The 21,400-nt window shown below is 38.6% G+C and overlaps 1 protein-coding gene across 1 annotated transcript in view; it reads right to left on the reverse strand.

Annotated features, from left to right (window-relative positions):
* Positions 1-13,392: 13,392 nt before the first annotated feature.
* Positions 13,393-21,400, reverse strand: part of SYT16 (synaptotagmin 16) — a 163,034-nt gene continuing 155,026 nt past the window's right edge. The window contains exon 8 of the mRNA XM_040227593.1: positions 13,393-17,573. Within this exon, the coding sequence (XP_040083527.1) occupies positions 17,260-17,573 (314 nt within the window). The 3' untranslated portion in view covers positions 13,393-17,259. The remainder of the gene's footprint in view (positions 17,574-21,400) is intronic.

The following is a 21,400-nucleotide window of genomic DNA, read 5'->3' on the forward strand; positions in this document are numbered from 1 at the left end:
AGAGGGGAAAAACAACTAATACATGGAAATCAGTCCAGAGTCTAAATCCTTTTGGCACTGTCTGTGGCTGCCTACTGGTATAGTGCCAAAGGTTTCAGAAAAAAATGACCCTGTGGTCTGAAGTACTTTATGCAGTTAGAAAGGCTTTATTTTGATCCAGTGGCTAATTAAAACCTTAGGCTAATAAGCAAACTTCTTTAAAATGAAAATATACAAAAGAAAACGTACTTTTCACAAAGGAGACTGGAGAAGGTATGCAAGTTTCAGTCATTCACACTTTAGTATAAAGTCACCCAAATGCTTGTGCTGTCTCTGTACTGTATCACTCAGGCTATATTTTTATTTTTTTTATCATAACTTCTTCTTGTTGTTGTTGTTCAATGGGGTTGTTGTTCTTGGGTGGAGGGGGATGTTGAGAATGCCAATGTGGGCAAATTTGGGTAGCCAGTGAGCCAAATGAAAGAAGGGAAGATAACAAACATAGCAGAGAAGTTTTGCCCAGTGCTATTCTCAGAAAAGGAATATCATTGAAGAAGTAGATACACAACTTCCCTATAGGGTCAGGTCAGGGTCTGGAAGGAAGAGGACACCTCTGGGAATCAATTAAAAAGAAAAGTTGCTTTCTTTGGAGCCAGAGCAGAGCTGCTATACAGTGTGAAGTTGACTCCTGCAATGGCAGATTTTCTTCACAGTTCAAGGGGCTACAGAAAGTGGCCCTACAAATCTCAGGGACCTCTGCCCCTTGGGTACCCAGTACCAACTTAATACCTATAATAGAATGTAGAGTTAAGAGTTTGTTGGCCCTAAGATTGAAATACTGTAAACTTGTACTAATAATAAACTCAATTTTAGACATCCACTCACGATATATATGTATATCAAATCATTATGTTGTATGCTTTAAATATTTTAGAGTTTTGTCCATTACACCTCTGCAAAGTAGTGGGGGAAAGTTGGTAACTTAAAATCCATCTGGAAAAAATAAATAAATAAGTAGGTCGAAGATCTGATGATTTCATGTCAGCTATAAGGTAAGCAAGGTGGCTTTGAGACTGGCACACCTCAAATCTGGGCAATGGCCACAGCCAGAATTATACCACTACTACCTGTTCTTTACTGTGAGTGAAGAAAAGAGCTGATATCTCAATCAGCCTTGCCTTCTTGGCTAGCTCATTTCCGGAGGCGCTCTCCTTTGCTGTTCGTGGCCCACTTTTTTCAGGTTCCTTGAATGGGGAAGGTTCTCACTGGTCTCAGGTATTTTGTACATGCTGTTTCTCCTTCCTTAATGTGCCTCTCTTTCACCTGGTTTACTCCTACTCAGCCTTCAAGTCTCAGCTTAACTACCACTTCCTCATAACTACTTACTTCTTTACACACTTCCTGAGTGACTTTCCCTCACAGACTCCCACCAACTAGATGAAGCCCCTAATGACGTTCCTGCTGATCTCACTTCACAACAGTCGTCACACCAGGTTTTCAGCTAGTTCCACCTTGTTAACACTGTGTCCCCAACACCTAGCACACAGTACCTGGCTGTGTTGTGTTAGTTGCTCAGTCGTGTCCGACTGTGACCCCATGGACTGTAGCCCACCTGGATCCTCCATCCTCGGAATTCTCCAGGCAAGACTACTGGAGTGCATTGCCATTCCCTTCTCCAGCAGTACCTGGTACGTCAAAGCTAATTATGACGACATGCGTGTGCATGGCATCACCCAGCCTGGCTTGGGGCTTCTGTTTTCACCTTAGCTGTGTGGCTATCAGTTAGTGAACTTACATAAGCCATACGGGTGGCCACTACTTGTTGTCCTTTTTGTTAAGTGAAGGAGAGGAAAAAACTCTATTACACAGAAAACTGTTTTCTTCCCTTAATGAACATTGTATTGGTACAGCAATTCCTCTTCCCTCTTAAACCATTTTATAAAGGTCACTCACTCTCTGTGCACCTACAACTAACATAACATTGTAAATCAACTATGTGAAGTGAAATGAAAGTTGCTCAGTTGTGTCTGACTCTTTGCAACCCTGTGGACTATACAGTCCATGGGTAGCCTTTCCCTTCTCCAGGGGATCTTCCCAACCCAGCCATCAAACCCAGGTCTCCCACATTACAGGCGGATTCTTTACCAAATGAGCTATGTGCCAATATAAAATAAAAATCTTTTAAAAGAACACTGCCTATGGCTGAAAGTGATTAGGAAAAAGAAAACTTTAACTGATTTCCACTAAAAAAAGTCACTGTCTGGATTTTAATGGCATTGGAAAATAACCTAAAAGTCCTTTATACTCCTAATTCTTTTCCTCCAAAGTAGGTGTGAGTCCTCTGAGCTGAACTGTTTCATCTTTCCTTAAAATTCTTTTCCAACCTCAGGTAAAACATAGCCTCCATCATCACATGCTGCATCTCTATGGAGCAAAAGAAAAAAAAAATCTGTTTAGAAGCAGCTAGCTAACTTGACCAACATGGGCAGAACTTCTAGTCTATGTTATTAGAAAAGACCAGGAAACTGCCTTTTTTGCTGTCAATATAACTCATCAAATAGTTACCAAATTCCTCTTCATCTTGAGGGACCACCTCAAGAAAAATAACAGATGTTTAAGGTAATCTCAAGATCACAGAGTTACTTGGTGGTAAAGTCAGAAATAGAAACGGGTGTAAGAGTTTAATCTGTACTGAACTACACAGTGGTATGTCTGCAGATATAATTTTATAAATTCTTTAATTCTTCTGGTAAGTGATTAGAGCATACCTTTCACTAAACAATTTTGGGTTTAAAAATTAAATATTAAAATACCATACCACTCACCTGAGAATTCATCTAAATTCTAGTTTTTCACCATTGAATCTTTTCCCTCCTTGAGATAACCACAGAAATAACACTAATCCTGTCTCCTACTACTTATCTATTTGGTGAAAAGAATTAGATGTTTTCTTATGTAGTAGAATGCACATTAAAATTCACCAGAGCTCTGAATTGTCACCCAAGTCCTCTTGAGCCATGTCTCTGAATCTCCCTGGCGAGATGCTAGAGAAATTATAAAAAGACTATGAGGTTTACAAGACATATAATGTGATTTGATTCATCCATCAAATGTTACTCAAGATAATTAAGATTTTTTTTAATTGCTGCAAAAGACTTTAAGAATCACAGTCATGGAAGTTGTTGCAATTATTTTAACACTTAAGGATGTTTAAGTCTCTGTTGAAGGAATGTCAGGAGACAGCAATCACTTGTCAAGTTTGGTTCTGCAGATGATTGACTTTAAAAATATCTTTCCTTGGCAATATTCTGCTTTTGCTCATAATTTTTATATTTTCTTTGGTGTTTTAAAATATCACATAGGTATGCAGTGTACAGACACACGTAGAAATGCTCGACTGCACTCAGTGTGACTGCTCAAACTCTGCCCTGTGACTTTAGAAATGGGACCTCAAAAGATCTTCATTTGCAGCCCCCACCTACTACCCTAAAGAGTGTTAAAAATGCTCTAAGATGACTAGGGGAACAAGTAGAATTCTTAATCAGCATGTAATGTTCTAGTGCCACCGTAGGTTAGGAAGAACTTCAGCAACTTAAGAAATGAGCTTGTAGTTAGGAAGCTTTCCTTAAATAATTATGGCTACCACAACATTTGAGATAATTTTTCTAAAGAAAAGATAAAAAACTAAGGGTGCTAAATGCTATCTAGAAGATTCTCACTAAATTGATTCATTTTCCTATATGCACAAATAAATGACAATTACAAGCCTTCTTAAATGTAAGTGGAACCAAGTGACTAGTCCTGGTCAGTGGACAGAAGTAGAGATTGCCACCACTTACCCTGACTCCTTAAAGAGATTTGATTCCCATGCTTTTTCTTCCCCCTCTATTTGCATGACTAAATAAATACATATTCCTCTAGAGGCTCTAAGGATTCTGAGATGGGCCTCAATCCCTAAAATGCTAAGATAGCAAGCTGTATGGACAAGAACATCTTAATGAGAAATAAACCTTTATACTACTAACTCATCAAAAGTTTGGTTTATTATAACACATAGCATTAATCCCCTCAACTAACACAGTAGGCAAAATGGTAAAAATAAAATTTCGCTGAAACATCTACAGATTTTTTTCCATTTTCTTTTTTGGTTTTGGGGGATGTCAGTGGTGTTTTTACTGCTGTGGAGGTGTCTGTTCATAACAGTTCTGTTCCCTCTACTTCTGGCTTGCTGCATCTGAGCCTTGTAAACTTATCAGAACTGCCTATACATAGAAGGGAGAGGACTCTGGAAGAGGGCCTTTCAGATGAGTAATTCCCCACACATTCCATTTGTACAGGAATGCCTACATTTTTCTCAGAATCCTCCTCAGATGAAATTATTTCAGGTGATCTTATATTTATAGAGCTCCTTGTGCTGTGTGCTAAGTCACTTCGGTAGTGTCCAATACTTTGCAATGCTATGGACTGTAGCCCAACAGGGTCTTCTGTCCATGGGATTCTCCAGGCAGGAATACTGGAGGGGGTTGCCATGGCTGCCTCTAGAGGATCTTCCGAACCCAGGGATCAAGCTCACATCTCTTCTGTCATTGGCAGGCAGGTTCTTTACCCCAAGCTCCACCTGGGAAGTCCACAGAGTTCCTTGAATGTGTGCTAAGTTGCTTTAGTTGTGTCTGACTGCCCACCAGGCTTCTCTCACTTACCTAACATTCTTAATTTAAATTCAGCACTTTAAGCTAGCATTTGAGTCAATATATACTGATTTGTATCTGTGTTCCACATAAAAGCCTACCTCACCCTAAAACCAAAATAAATTATATGGGTCATAAATGTAATGCTTATAGTTCTAGTATATCTATGTCTGAAGTTGGTATGATTTTGGAGTTAATGTTTTTTGTATATGCTAAAATAAGCAATATCATTCAGGCCCATAAAATTTGCATGTTGATGCTGCAAAACTGTATCTTTTTTAAAGATGCAAAAATTTCACACGTATGCATAGAAGCCATCTGCTTAAACTTTATTGATAAGACCAGTAGCAGCAGTTTTACAAAATTGGAATGATTTTCAGTTTTGAACTAATGTGAGTTCAGTTGCAGCAGACATTTTGTACAAACTGGGGCTAATGCTTCTTCTATGTTTTTGTTTTAAACAAAAAGCAATTAGAATTTATCCTCATGCATTTAAATATCTAATACAGAAATAGTTTTTAGCCTGCATAAAATATGCTTCCAACATCACTGTGAGACTGAACATCTGCCTTAAGGATTATTTGTACATGAGAAACAGTATAATTCTTCCAATCACAAACTTATTCTTTATCACAGGTAAACCATTTTATATTTTCCAACATAGTTTCAAAGGGTATTTCTAATATAAGAGTATTAATCTTGAATTGAATATCAACATTGAGTATTTCACTAGCTTGCCCAGTTAAAACATAAGATATAACAGTGTAAGAATAATACATTAAAACCATTGTTATGAAATCTTGAACATTACAAAAGGTAGAAAGGTAATCTAGTTAAGCTGAACAGTTAAAAAATTTCCAAACCTTTTCCTAAACACTATTCACTGATAGAATTAGTAGTTTTAGAAATGGTGTAGGTCATTACATTCTATAGCTGTTTGTTCTGGTAACAGCTAGAAATACATTCATGCTTCTTAAATAGGAGACACCATAAGTCAATAAGTCATATTGTGAGAAACACGAGGATACCTATATGGAATGTTCTGAACATTTTCAGAAGTTTCTAAAATAAAAATTCAACCTTTTAGGAGAAAAAAAATAATTTGTTTTTCTCTTAAACCTCTGTACCACCCAGAGATTGATTCTCTGCTGGGAAATTGAGCAAATATGACAGCAGCTGGATCTGAAAAGGCCCATGAAGCAATGGGAGAGGTTGGGGACAGCTCCTACCTTACAACCAGCAAGTTGTAAGGCCCTGCACAACAATTTGCCCAGGTACACCTGCTAGTGACTTAGAAACCTAAAGTAGGACCAGCTTTTATATTACACCATATCATAATAAACTTTCCCATAAGTGAAATCCATGAAACTAATAACCAGCATTCACAACCACCAAAAAGTCAGGGCAGTCTGGTACATATAAATAACTCACTGAAGTAAACACAGGAAAGAAAAGGTACAGGTTTACAATATTAATACATCTCCAGCATCCAGCTGTGAACAGAACAGAAATACAAAACACACTCCCTACTAAGAATAGTGTGTTCCATGTAGGGTAGCACAATCTCTCCAAAACAGTTACATATGTTAAAAATGAATGAATCATTCACATTTTTTCATGCAAGTTCCTCAAGAACACCCATCAAAAGTTGAGATATAAAGGAAAACCAATAAAATATTTTAAAACAACAGAGTTGCGCACAGTATGCATATGGTAAAACATAAATGTGTGAATGTGAACAACTGTTTCGGATGCCATATGAAGACCAAAAAAAAATTAAGAGTCAAATTTATCTTGTACTGTGAACACAAAATATTGCTATGAAATCTTGGATGTACCTTGAAAATATTTCTTTTAATCTTTACTTCCTTCTGAGAGATAATAAATGCTATTTAGGAAGAAAATGATTTTGTGGATGAGGACAGTCACTTGAGAGGAGAGAGATGGAGAAGACTGCTTCAAAAGAAAAAAATAATAAAGACTGAGGGACCTTTTTTGATGGGGGAAGAATCTTTCCAAATACTGTATTCAAATCCCATTTTGTGAAAAAAAAAAAAAGCTATTTAATACTTTCCTTGTTCTTGACCTAAATCAAACCCCTTATGATTATACAGTGGAAATGCCAAATAGATTCTGATAGACAGAGTGCCTGAAGAACTATGGACAGAGGTTCGTGACATTGTACAGCAGGCAGTAATCAAACATCCCCAAGAAATGCAAAAAGGCAAAATGGTTGTCTGAAGAAGCCTTACAAATAGCTGAGAAAATAAGAGAAGCTAAAGGCAAAGGAGAAACAGCAAGATATACCCATCTGAATGCAGAGTTCCAAAGAATAGCAAGGAGAGATAAGAAAACCTTCCTCAGTGATCAGTGCAAAGAAATAGAGGAAAACAATAGAATGGGAAAGACTAGAGATCTCTTCAAGAAAATTAGAGATACCAATGGAATATTTCATGCAAAGATGGGCACAATAAAGGATAGAAATGGTATGGACCTAATAGAAGCAGAAGATATTAAGAAGAGGTGGCAAAAATACACAGAACTATACAAAAAAGACCTTAATGACGCAGATAACCACAATGGTGTGATCACTCACCTAGAGCCAGATATCCTGGAGTTGAAGTTAAGTGGGCCTTAGGAAGCATCACCAAGAAGACAGCGTATTAAAAAGTAGAGACATTACTTTGCCAACAAATGCCTGTATAGTCAAAGTTATAGTTTTTCCAGTAGTCATGTATGGATGTGAGAGTTGGACCATAAAGAAAGCTGAGCACCAAAGAATTGATGTTTAGAACTGTGGCATCAGAGAAGACTCATGAGAGTCTCTTGAACTGCAAGGATATCCAACTAGTCAATACTAAAGGAAATTAATCTTGAATATTCATTGGAAGGACTTATGCTGAAACTCCAATACTTTGGCCACCTGATGCAAAGAACTGACCCATTGGAAAAGATCCTGATGCTGGGAAAGGTCAAAGGCAGGAGGAGAAGGAGACAACAGAGAATGAGATAGTTGGATGGCATCACCGACTCAATGGACATGAGTTTGAACAAGCTTCGGAGTAGGTGATGGACAGGGAAGCCTGGCCTGCTGCAGTCCATGGGGTTGCAAGTTCAGACATGACTGAGTGACTGAACTGAACTTATTCTTGAGGTTAAAATGTTCTTAAAAAAAAAAAAAAAGGTCTGTGTTCAACTCAAAGATTGGCAAGCCTACTGAGAAGATATGTTTGTGATTCGTCAGGTGTCTGAGGAAAAGAATTAGAACCTAATACCTTATTTTTAAATTCTCAGAGGCAAAATGGCTAAATACCATTCCAACTTCAACTTTTAGTCAAATTACTAACATTTTATGAATATAGCTCAATGATTGGCAAAGATCTAAAAGCATCAATTGCTTCAATGTAAGTAAGAATTGATTTACCTTTAAAAATAATGAAACATCTCACAGTTCACAAACTCTTAATTCTGCAAAGTATTTTTTCATCTGTTACTTTGTCAGACCTATGGCCCTGCACACAGCAGGGACTCAGTTTGTCATATTAATGGAGGAATGAATGAAATGTATTCTTACAACAACCTGGCAAAAATAAGTAAAATGAATATTATCCTTCCCATCTGACAGCTGCAAAACCGAAGGCTTACAGAAATTGTGACCTGATAGTCATTTTATAGCTCATTTAAAGGAAGACTTGATACCAGAACAAAGGCCTCATTAATTTTAACCTAATCCAATATTCTTTCTACAACCACACCATCTCTGCAATAATGCCTAGTTGCACAGGTTGCTGCAGCTACAAAGCAAAGGGCAGTTACTACACATAAAAAATGACATCAAAATAGTCCCCAGATCTTGATCATCAGTCAGGCTTCTCCCTCCACCCAGTTTGATTATCAGTGTTATCACTCCACACCACCCCCCCCCACTTGCTTGGTCAGCCTATGCATTATCAGAGCAGGCCCTTCCATTCAGCACTCAGAGCTCCTGTGTGATCCAGATGCTACATACCACTTTCAGCTAATTTGTACAATTGACTATGGCAGGGCATGATCACAAAGATTCCTTTCTCTTGGCAGCAGTGGCAGAGATGTAAAGACATATAAACTAGTAACAGAAGGTAGTTTTCTGTCATGAATCAGGAATAATGTAATTAGCACTTTTATCAGTGTATATTTAAATCATTGTTCAACAATAAAAATACCACAGTGTCCCTGAATTTAGGGATTACATTTCAGAGCCTTTGGAATTTTCTCTCATTAGCTTTTGGAACTCCTCTCTCCATTAGACTCTAATGGAGTGAGGAAAGGCTTACACATGTTAACACAGATGATAAAACTGTTTTTATTTTTTTTAATGAATTGTCTCCTCAAATGTAAAATAAACTCAGTTTCACATAGGTGAAATTGATCCCAGATTGTAAGTTGCTATATTTTATTTGATGAATCATATGAATTAATTCATCTATTATTGGATTCAGATCAGACACATTAACAAAATGTAACATAGCAATTAGAACAGTAAATAAAATTAAATAGATAATAAACAAACTGGTACATGCAGACAATGACATATTATTACTCAGCACTAAAAACAAAACGAGCCATCAAGACATGAAAAGACATACAGGAAACTTAAATCCATGTTACTAAATGAAAGAGGCCAATCTGAAAACACTACACACTGCATAATTCCAACCATATGACATTCTGGGAAAAGCAAAACTATGAAGACAGTAAAAAGATCACTGATTGCGAAGTATTATCAGGGAGGGGTGACTAAGCAAAACACAAAAGATTTTTAGGTTTGAGAAACATCCAGGAGTGAAACCTAATGTAAACTATGGACTTTGGGTGGTAAGGATATGTCGATGTAATTTCATCAGTAGTAAGAGATGTACCCATCCTGGTGTGGAGGGTTGATAGTGAAGGTGGGTGTGCAAGTGTGGGGAGAAGGGAGTATATAGAACTCTTCACTTTTGCTCAATTCTGCTTTGAATTTGAAACTGCTAAAAAAAATTAAGTTTATTAGTTTTTAAAAAAGTAAATAGGTCAGAAAGACCATCATGCTTTTTACCCGAAAATAGAGGTCAAATCTTATTTCAACAGATATTTTTATAGAAATTTCTGTCACAATAAAGTATGCAAATACTAACCTCTTACAAATTTAATAATAGAATCTTCAACAAAATAAAATTCAAAATTCTAGAAAAGACTGTTTCATAATATTAATACTAAAGTTTAATTGACAGCTGCATTACTATGGTGGCATAATAAAAGATTGTATTATATTTGGGAGTAGTTGTAAATTGATAAACATTATCATGTCCACAAGGAAATGTGGCAAAATTAGTCAGCTTTGCTTGAAGGTACCAGCTGTAAAGAACTTGAAAAACTCTTGAGAGACATGTATTCCTAGAAAGTGAACATATTATATAGAATAAGTTACATGAAAATATTCTTTTAGTGCATATTTTCTTCACCGATCAGAGTTTTTATTGGCAGCTGTCTGATATATTATCCCAAACATCTAGGTCTTAGTAAATAAGAGATGTGAACTTTTCTATTAGGGACCATCAACTAAGCAACACTAAAAAACTGTCTTCAGTAAGAATTTCTAGGCCACCAAACATTCTGACTTAACTTACATGAATTGAGACATGTTTAGTATTTATCTGAGATAAATCTGAGCTATGGGGAGCCGGTAGCACGGTTTTATTCTAGTGTCCTAGGCTTCCATGCCTGCCTCTGAGTTTGTTCTCGAAACCTCAAGCTGTTTTATCAGGTCCACAGTGGTTATAAATATAGCTGATTATTGTCTGTGTGTCTAGGATACTGCTTCATAACCCGAGGGAAACAAAAACAGTCAAAGCACCCCAGGAGAGGAAATTCACCTGGAGCCTGCAAGCATCCTCAAAGTAACCTAAACAAAGGCCGAGCAGGAACTCCCTGAAGAAAGCCTTCTATGATGCAGGGAAAAATCAATGTGGAAAAATGTCCAAAGGGGAAGAGGGCAGACCTGGTGTGTTGTTACTGTTGATCCTGTTTGCAGGTTATGTGTACAATATCAGGCTCAGAAGGAACTTCAGAAAGACTGTCTTTCTGGGTGCCCTGCTGTTCTCCTTTAGTCAGAACCCACCACTAATGCAAATGTTTCTATTTCAAAAGACTTCCAAAAGTGATGATTCTGTGATCTCTCCAGTGTGACCAAGGCCTGCTCCAAGTCTCAGACTTCCCACATGTTTCTTCCAATAAATTGAATCGATACATGTCACCTCTTTCCAATAACTCAAAGTAAGGAACTTGACTTCTGTGGTATATAATGAGACTAATTGAACAACTGTATGCTGGTAAGCACTGTTATTTATTTTGTGACTAATTGCTTCAAAGTGTAGTCATGGCACTCATAAAAGATTTTAAGTCTTGTGTTATCCCAAAGAGCATGGTGCCATAGACAAGGAAATCCCAAGAATGCATTATGAATTAGCACAAAACCCCCTTCATATCATTCTTCTTACAGCTCAGTTAAACTCTCTTGACTTAAAGCTCTGACTCTGTCCACATGTCAAGAAGAGAGGGGGTGAGTGGTCTTCTTGGTAAGCACTCTTTATATCCTGGATAACCATTCCTAGAAATCACCCCTCAGCCTTCTCAATACTCAGCCAACCCCTTTACCTTCCCTACATACTGAATTACTCCCAGCTAAAACCCCTAAGCTAAGGAATTCTCCAATCTCTTCATGTTTCTCCTTAACTGAGAATAGTAGGATGTGAGTCAACACTTTAGCAACTTCAGAAATGTGGTCTCACACGTCCTCATCTCAGAACCCTGTTCAGTTTAAATCCACTAGTATGCAAGACTGGTTCGTGGCACCTGGTTGTGCTCAATATGATGACTGAATGTCCACAAAGGCTCTTCTAAGTTCTTTGGAAACTCTTTACTGGAGGACAACGGAACACATTTTCTATTGCATCAACAAGGCACTCTTGAAAACCAGTTAAAAAGGACTTAATATCAACCCTGATAAAATTCCTTTCTTTATGGTCTCTGAAGGGAAACAGAGATAAATCATTGGTCCTGACTATTACTTCCCAGTCAAACAGCTAAATGTAAATAGCTGCATCATTAGATCACTAAAAAAAAAAAAAAATTACCTATAAGGATATAAAGAAAGCTGAGCACTGAAGAATTGATGCTTTTGAATGGTGGTGTTGGAGAAGACTCTTGAGAGTCCCTTGGACTGCAAGGAGATCCAACCAGTCCATCCTAAAGGAGATCAGTCCTGGGTGTTCATTGGAAGGAGTGATGCTGAGGCTGAAACTCCAATACTTTGGCCACCTGATGCGAAGAGCTGACTCATTGGAAAAGACCCTGATGCTGGGAAAGATTGAGGGCAGGAGGAGAGGGGATGATAGAGGATGAGATGGTTGGATGGCATCACCGACTCAATGGACATGAGTTTAGGTAAACTCTGGGAGTTGGTGATGGACAGGGAGGCCTGGCATGCTGCGGTTCATGGGGTTGCAGAGTTGGACACGACTGAATGACTGAACTGAACTGAAGGATATAATATGGATATAAGAGCTCCCAAAAAGAATGTTTTCCATTTTGAAAAGAGTGTCAGTAGTGTTAGTTGCTCAGTCTTGTCCAACTCTTTGTGACGCCATGGACTATAGCAGCCAGGCTCTTCTGTCCATGGAATTCTCCAGACAAGAATACTGGAGTGAGTTGCCATTCCCTTCTCCAGGGGATCTTCCCCACCCAGGGAAAGAATCCAGGGCTCCTACACTGCAGGCAGATACTTTACCATCTGAGCCACCAGGGAAGCCAAGGAGTGTCAGTACGTGTGTGTTACTTGCTCAGTCATGTCTGGCTCTTTGCAACCCCATGGGCTGTAGCCTGCCAGGCTCCTCTATAGTGCCACACTATTTATCTTACTTTTCAGGTCAAAGCTGAAATAGGTACTCAAGTCGCCACCTTTAGCAACTCCTTTGATAGGAACAAGATGCTCTGTCCACATATGAGCAGTAGAGAAGAGCTGGGTGTGAGGAGAGATCTTGAGTGTGATTTATCAAGATGTACATACAAGCACCAGAGTGGATAAACTGGTTATCATACAATTATAAATTGGTCAGGATTTGGTCATTATACATCATTTAGGGATTTATTAAGACTTAATTTCTTCCACACACTAGGCTTATCACGGTTGAGGTTGTCCCAAATGCAGACTAGCTTCGTGTAGTGTTACTAGCATAGCGGTGAACATAGCTGCCTTCCAGACTAGCTTCACCTGCCTACCCTTTTTAAAGTATCTGCAAATTGTTCTTAGTACTTCTCTAGCATTACTATTACTTTCACTAGAAAGAGAAACAACTCTTAAATGCATTTTTAAGCATCATCGTGAGAAGGGAACATTGAATGGTTACTATATGCCCATCTCTATATTGTTATTTCATTATCAAAAAAAAAAAAGACCTTTTGAGGTAGGTATTATTTCCATCTTCCAGTTGAATAAGCAGGGTCACAGTGTGGCTAAGCAATTTTCTTACGGCCACACAGTAGGCAGAGTTTATTTAAAACCAGACTAGGGCCACAGCCTGTGCCAACTTCTCTGAATTGTTTAGACTAATTTCAGCCACTCCATCTCTCTTTTCTAGAATTTCACAAGTTGTGAAAAATGATAGTTAATCTAATTTGGCTTTTCATTTATACTCGTTTATTTTTCTCACATATATGCAATAGATGCTGATGGTATCTAGCATATTTATCTTGTAATTCTTCCATACTCATGCTACATCACTTGTTTCTTTTATAACTTTTCCTAGCTTTTCTTTTTGGAATGAACAATTTCTAATACAATAAAAATACTTGGGCCATTTCAGGATTATCTATCATTTGTTTTCCCTGGATCAAATAGACTGGAATGGTCGTTAGCCGCGGTTTATGCAAAGGTTAGACGAGAGGCCACATGTAGTTTCTAGTCCTGTTTCTTCATCATTAAAGGATATGATGCTTGCTTTTGATTTTATGTCATCTACAAATAATCCTTTCATATTCACTTTTCTGATCTTCACGTCTTGAATACTAAGCCCTTTGCTGCAAACGGATAACCAGGCTTTTGAGAAACCCTTAGTTCCACGGTCTTTGCTAAAGATCAATTTAATCAATTCAATGGCTATCAGAGAAGCATTTTCACTGAACCTGATGGGAGTTCCAACTTAAATAATGCATTATTTGAAAGGAAAGAGTTTTGGTTGTCAGATAAGACCATGTGGTACAACCAGAATGCAAACCATAGTGACTGAGAAGTGTTAACAATCTGTCAAATATTGTGAGTGCTACATGTTACAAAGGCAGAGGCTGTGTTTCAGGCTGTAGCACCATGAGGAATACCAACGTTTGAGGTCAATCTGTTACTGTCATGAAAGTTGATGCAGAGTGAACAGTGCCTATAGTGAGCAGCAACATAGTACCATGCTTTCTTTTTCTCTTCTCATCTCCCGTCATGGTAAGGATTCTTTCTCCAACTTTGTGCAGGTGGAATGTCAAGTCTATTACATCCAAAGACGGTACAAGCTTTTTCTATTAAGAGAGATAAGACTTTCCCCTTCACAGTTATGCAACAGCAGCAAAAAGAGGGTCCAAAACAACTGTGCATCACACTGGGAGCCAGTGGAGGAGAGAAGTGAGAGCAGGTGCTCAGCTGCCTGGTGAATGGCCCATTTAAAAATTCAACAACAGTCAAAGGGGTGTAGGGAACACAAGAGCCACCTCCGTGATTGGGGAAACAGGCACTTCCCAATTCAGTGTTAACTCATGCCCTGAAAGAAGGCACGCTGTAAATCACATTTCCATAAACCTCCTGCACCATTTACCTTCCAAAATAATATTTTATAAGCATCCTCATAGAAAGAACTACTCAAACAACAAATTCTAGTGCTTCTTCAGTTTCATATGTCACTATAAGATATTAATTATTAGCTAGATAAAATAGGCAAAAGCAGCTTTAACATGGCAGAACCAACAGATTATCTTTCATAACTCTTTTGAAAAGCAAATGTGGATATAAAAGCTCGAGTGAAAAACACGCTAAGTGCATTGTGTCTAGACTCTGCCAAGAAAACAAGGAAATTTAAGTGCACAAAATAAAGATTTTACTAAACCAGAATTTCAAATCAATGTAAAAAAATTCAGCTTCATATTTTAATGTGTCTTGTCATTAGCATTTTATATTTATACAAGCTTTAGGGTGAATGTGGCTGGATATTCAAGATGTACATGCATCCTACATGGTGAATAGCACCAACATAGTAAAATTATACAAGTGAAAAATGCTTTTCAGGCAGCCCTCCCCTTAAAATTTCTGTAAACTCTACCATAAGCAGACTATGAGAAAAAAGATCAAGCACACAAAGATATTTTCACTATATCAGAAGAAAACCTTAGAAATGGTGGGTCAAGGCAGCAGAAAATGAAGTATAGGTGATTATTGGGTACCATAAGACTACGGATGCGGCAAACACAGCAGGAAAATATGAGGAGGAAAAATCCAGGCCGTCTGTACAAAACATGCAGATTTTTTTCAAATGTAAATTTAAAGTGAATGCTGCTTCTATGTCACTGGATAAAGCAAAGCATAACAAGGCTGCTCTGCTTCCCCTTAAGCACAAGCGCATAAAGAGTAAGGGATGTGAAAAGCCAATTCTTTGTGCCACTACTTAATCAATTGCACTCAGTTCTACTCAATGACACGCCACACTGCAAAGACCACTCAACAGTTAATGGATATGATGTTGGAAAAGCACTTTGAGGTCTTCCAAAGCAAGGTAGGGGAAAAACCCAGTGGAACATGGTTTTACTACTTATTCACAGTAACTGAGCAGCATTATGTACAGAACTCCCATGAAAAGAAAGTAAGATATTCATTTATTTTTCTAACTCTGATTCTTCCATAGGAAATCACTTCTTTCAAAAGCTTGAAATTGGAGTCGAGTTATCCAGTGTCCTAGTCTGGGCTTGTCAGGATAACCATTACAGGCTGCAGGAATAAACATAGCTTCAAGTGCTACAGCCTACGTTTACAATCTGTCAAAATGCAGAGCTGAGGAGGAGTTCTGTGTTTTTAACTGTATACATCCATCACTAGCTATCATCCTTCCCCCAGACAGTGAAAAGTCAACAATGAAACATAAAAGCTAAAAATAAGTGACAGCAATTGCTCAGAAGAGCTGCACATGGGGCTCAGTGTTACACGTACACACATTCCTTCCCTTTTTCATGACTGCCAATTTAAAGGAATTGAAATTAAGGGCTCAGACCTAAGAAAATAAACATGCAATGCACAATAATGTAAAAGTCAGTCAGAAGTAAAATTTCATGCTCATAAACACATGATCAGTGTTCTAAATGGTATGTGACCAGAACACAAGTAGTGACTAATGCACGTTGCTGCAAATACCATGAAAAATGACAATTATAGGCACTTCAAATGCTCAAAGAAGAATCAGTGTCATTCCTCACAAACTGAAAATATTCTTCATTCATGTTATAACATGTTTGTTTCTAAGTATCAATCAAATCAACATTTATTAAAGACCTATTGTATGCAACGAACTATGCTTTGATGGTCAAAAATATTGCAATAAAAATATGGTTTACATGCAAGTACACAATCAAAATATATGTATGAGTGAGTATATTATATTGAATATAGAAAAAGTATCATCTAGGAGACCACTAGATTCAGAAAAACCAATATACCCATGACTTAAATAGGTTTTTTTGGTTTTCTTCTCATTCTATAAGAATTTGTCAGGTAAAGAAAAACAGCATAAAAACCTTGACAGTTTTAATTTTGAAATCTTACATGCTCAAAAGGACACAAGTTGTCTTGTAACAGTAGTTTTCTAATTCTTTTTCAGATTCAAAATGGTTCACCTAACCAAATCTCATAGGAAACCACACTATATAAGATAAAAAGAGCTATTTAATTCATACAAATTTGCTTTATAAGCGCAAGTTTATAACATTTATTTGTTAGTCAAATAAATGAAGGGTTTTTTTAATAAAGAGAAAAATGTGAAATGGGGAATTATGAATGAGAGCTACATTCTTTTATGAGACTTAGGGTCAGATTTATTTCTGTATTTTGGAGTGTTTTGCACCATATTAAGGAAATTCTGATTCCCACACACAAGTGGTTTACAAATCGTAACTTTTAACAGCACTCTTACTGTTAAATCTCAGGGAGCAGAGGCAGCCAGAGAGCTTCATTCCAGAGCCTGACCCAAAACTCAATAACCTACTAACACAAATTAATTTATCATCATTCATCTTAACCATGATGACATTTCCCATAAAGTTTACACAACAGCACACATCTGGGCTTTTTTTAAATTATAGTATTTAAATCTAAATCAAACCTGTGAGAAACTCAAAGACCCTCCCACCCTCACAAGGTCTTAGGGGTTAGTAAAATTCAATCCCTTCTTACAGCTTGTCTGTAAAAAGCCTGCCAGCAAGCACTGAGTTGGTATCAGTAATCGGATCATGTATCACCAGGGTGGGTACAGCCTATAAACACCTCTTGACAAACCTATGATTCGAGTAGTGTGTGCCACCTGCAGACCTGCTGCCCTTTGGTCTCCTTCATTTCCTCCCAGTGGTCTCGCTCCTCCTCTCCACTGCTGTTTTGACCCAAAGCAATCCAACCAATCATCTCTTTACGCTTCATGGTACGCCTGTTATACACGGAAATCATCAATGTGACATCAGACAGCTGAAAGAGGGCCACCTGGAAAACAAAGGTCTCCTTATAGACGGGATTGGGCTGACCACGTCGGATTGACGTCTTGCAGCGAGACATCTCTTGACCCACAGAATTGAAGAGAAAGAGCTTTCCGTATGTATCTAAGAAAGAAACAATGGAAATGAGAAGACATCAGTGCCTTCTGTTTTGCTGGTTTAATTGCAGTATCTACATGGGCAGTACATTTTTCCTTTTTAACATACTGAGCAGCATCTTTAGGCCTGGAACTTGCTGTTGGACTAACACACGGGCTTTTCTGCTGACTCAGTCAGTAAAGAATATGCCTGCAATGCAGGAGACCTGGGTTCGATCCCAGAGTTGGGAAGATCCCGTGGAGAAAGGAATGGCAACCCACTCCAGCATTCTTGCCTGGAGAATTCCATGGACAGAGGAACCTGGTGGGCTACAGTCTATGGGGTCACAAAGAGTCAGACACGACTGAGCGACTATCAAACACAAGACACACCCCTTACATGAACTCTTCAGGAAAGGGATGATTACCTTTAATGCTTCATGTTTCACGTGGCCAACCATGGGATACCATGCTGATGCTCACTGGAAGGTCTACATGTGCAGGGGTGTGTACGTGCAAAGGCATGTGTGCAGTGGTATTTGTGGACATGTACATTCTTTATCCATATTTTATTTATGTAACAATATATATACATTTTGCTCTATGTGTTTTTCTTTTCATTGTCAAAGTACTATTTATGCCTAAAGAGTCTCTTCTTTTCTCATTCTCTACTTATTCTTTGGACCATCTCATCCCCTCAATGACACCTACCAGATCTGTATCTCTGACCTAGACTTCCTTTCCAAGCTCAAAATCCAATGGAATACCACATTGTTTCTTGTAAAATCCCATCTTACACATATCATGTCTCCTTTTAAAAACTAGCTGCTTTAGTATCCCCTAACTCTGTGAATGTAGCATCATCTGCTCAAGTCTGAAATCTGAACTCAGGACCACATTTTTGACAAGACTGGCTTCCTTACCCCTAGTCCAGCTGATCAATCACCAAGTTCTGTTGATTCTGCCTCCACAACAACTCCCAAATCCACCCACTTTCTTCCCTCCCAGTGCTGCTGAGCTCTTGATGTATACTGTCAGCTCAGGTCACCAACCTCTCCCACTTGCATTACTGCATGTTTCTTTGCTGATGTCCAGTCACTGTATTGACAAATCCCATAGTCAAAGGTCTGTATAGTCAAAGCTATGGATTTTCAAGTAGTCATGTATGAATGTGAGAGTTGGACCATAAAGTCCTGAACATTCATTGGAAGGACTGTTGCTGAAGCTGAAGCTCCAGTACTTTGGCCACCTGATGCAAAGAGCTGACTCATTAGAAAAGACCCTGATGCTGGGAAAGACTGAAGGCAGAAGGAAAAGGGGATAACAGAAGACAAGATGGTTGGATTTGGCATCACAGACTCAGTGGATATGAATTTGAGTAAGCTCTGGAAGATGACAAAGGACAGGGAAGCCTGGCGTGCTGCAGTCCATGGGGTCACAGAGTTGGACACAACTGAGCAACTGAACAACAACAATAGTCAGAGGGGTCTTTATAAAGTACAGATCTGGTTGTATCACTCTCACTAATAAACGAAGACTAAACCTTCAATACACCCCACTAGTCTCAGGATAAAAAACTAAATTTCTCAGCATAGACTACACACCCTGACCCTCTTATCTTCCAGTTTCATTGTGCATCACCATTGCCGTTGTACACTACATCCCCACTCCACTGAACTACCTTCATCCCTCCAACCCATCCTGCTTCTCTTTCTCTTTCACCTCTGCATAAGTTATACATGCCCTCACATCCCAAATGATACCCACCTTCCAGTTCACTTCAGTAGCTCAGTCGTGCCCAACTCTTTGCGACCCCATGGACTGTAGCACGCCAGGCCTCCCTATCCATCACCAACTCCAGGAGTTTATCCAAACTCATGTCCATTGAGTCAGTGATGCCATCCAACCACCTCATCCTCTGCCGTTCATTAGTTTGGTTTAGATGTCACTTTATCCAAGAATTTTGGATGACTACTTTCCCCCATGCTGACCATCTGCAGGCTCCATCAAAATATAATTTTATCTCTCTCAGCACTCGTTACCCAGTATTTCCATCGCCTGTTTACTTGCTGCAAAACTGTCAGTCCCCAGATGGGAGAAAGAGAGATTTCCCTGTTAACCATTGTACCCCATGCCTGGTATAATGCCTAACATGTGGTAGACACTCAATAAATATTAAATATTTTATAATGAATGTTTGTGACCAACCAGGAGGCTCAACTTTCTGTTTTCTTTTGGACTTAAGTTTTCAAATTTGCAAAATGGAGCTAAATCCCTCATTTTATAACCTCTGTACTAGAATGCCATCAGATGGTCACTAGCATCATAGGTTTAGTCATTTATAGAAAGTAAGTACTAACATAGTCTATTACTTTTGCTAAAATTCCTGAATGGATAATTATAAAAAAATTATATCTTAAGACAATTCTATTTTTACTAAAATCATACAATGTATCAATATCTTGACTTTCTCTTAACTACAACTTTTGCCACTCATTTATATGGGTTTTATCCTTTAAACAAATCTACATTTTGGTGTTTCCCAAATTTTATCTTTTTGTACATTCTGTTCAATGTGGGCTAAATGCTGATTAGTGTTTACTGCTCACTTTCCCACCTAACAACCAATCAAACTTTTTGAAGTGTAAACCCAGATCCCTGTAATTTATCGTTCTCTACAAAGGCACTGTAAGATAGGAAACAAATTACAACCTGCAGTTTTCTTTCTATGTTGATCTTTTTCTATTCCGGTTTGATGTGTTATTTTATGCACTTATCTGCTGAGAAACACAAGGTGTGAAATTGCACTTCAGGTGTGAAAACACTTTTCTGTCTCAGAAAAAGGGCTCTCCACTCTTCAAACTGCTCTATGGAAAAAGCTGTCAGCAAACTGACAATAAGGGAGTGAACTTGTTTTTCTGCAGCCGTACAGCTACACAATTCCTAGAGGAAAAGTTCAATTCAGTCACCAAACTGATCTGGCAATGCTGCTGCCAGTTATGGCAGTGGGAATTCAGTTAATCTTGCAAACAAAGACTTGCTCATTTCACAAAGAGAGCAATTTCCAGCTTTCTCCTGGTCAGAAGATTATTTTCTAATTACAAGAAAGGCTATTTACAACCAAACCACCATCACTGAAGCTGAATTGTACATGATTGACAAAAGGGGAAAATAATAAAAGTATAAACGATCCAGTCTGAGGACATCTGACCAGAAGAAGAGAAATACCATGCCAATTGTTCCAGCTCAAAATTATTGAGAGTAATCATATGCTTACTATTTAGCTATCCAGGGCTATGACCAGAAAATTCTGCTTGTGAGGAATAGTGAGGAGTAAAGTTGGAGCAACCCCACGTCCAAGGAGTGGTGGCTGCTCGGGCGCAGGAGGGCCTAGAGGAGCTATTCCACTTTCAAGGTAAGGAGGGGTGGCAGTGAGGAGATACCCCTCATCCAAGGTAAGGAGCAGTGGCTGCACTTTGCTGGAGCAGCCGTGAGGAGATACCCCATGTCCAAGGTAAGAGAAACCCAAGTAAGACGGTAGGTGTTGCAAGAGGGCATCAGAGGGCAGACACAGTGAAACCATACTCACAGAAAACTAGTCAATCTGATCACACTAGGACCACAGCCTGGTCTAACTCAATGAAACTAAGCCATGCCTGCAGGACAACCCAAGACGGTAGAGTCATGGTGGAGAGGTCTGACAGAATGTGGTCCACTGGAGAAGGGAATGGCAAACCACTTCAGTATTCTTGCCTTGAGAACCCCATGAACAGTAGGAAAAGGTAAAATGATAGCATACTGAAAGAGGAACTCCCCAGGTCGGTAGGTGCCCAATATGCTACTGGAGATCAGTGG

The sequence above is a fragment of the Oryx dammah genome, unplaced genomic scaffold, assembly GCF_014754425.2.
Source record: "Oryx dammah isolate SB20612 unplaced genomic scaffold, SCBI_Odam_1.1 HiC_scaffold_26, whole genome shotgun sequence".
Taxonomy (NCBI): domain Eukaryota; kingdom Metazoa; phylum Chordata; class Mammalia; order Artiodactyla; family Bovidae; genus Oryx; species Oryx dammah.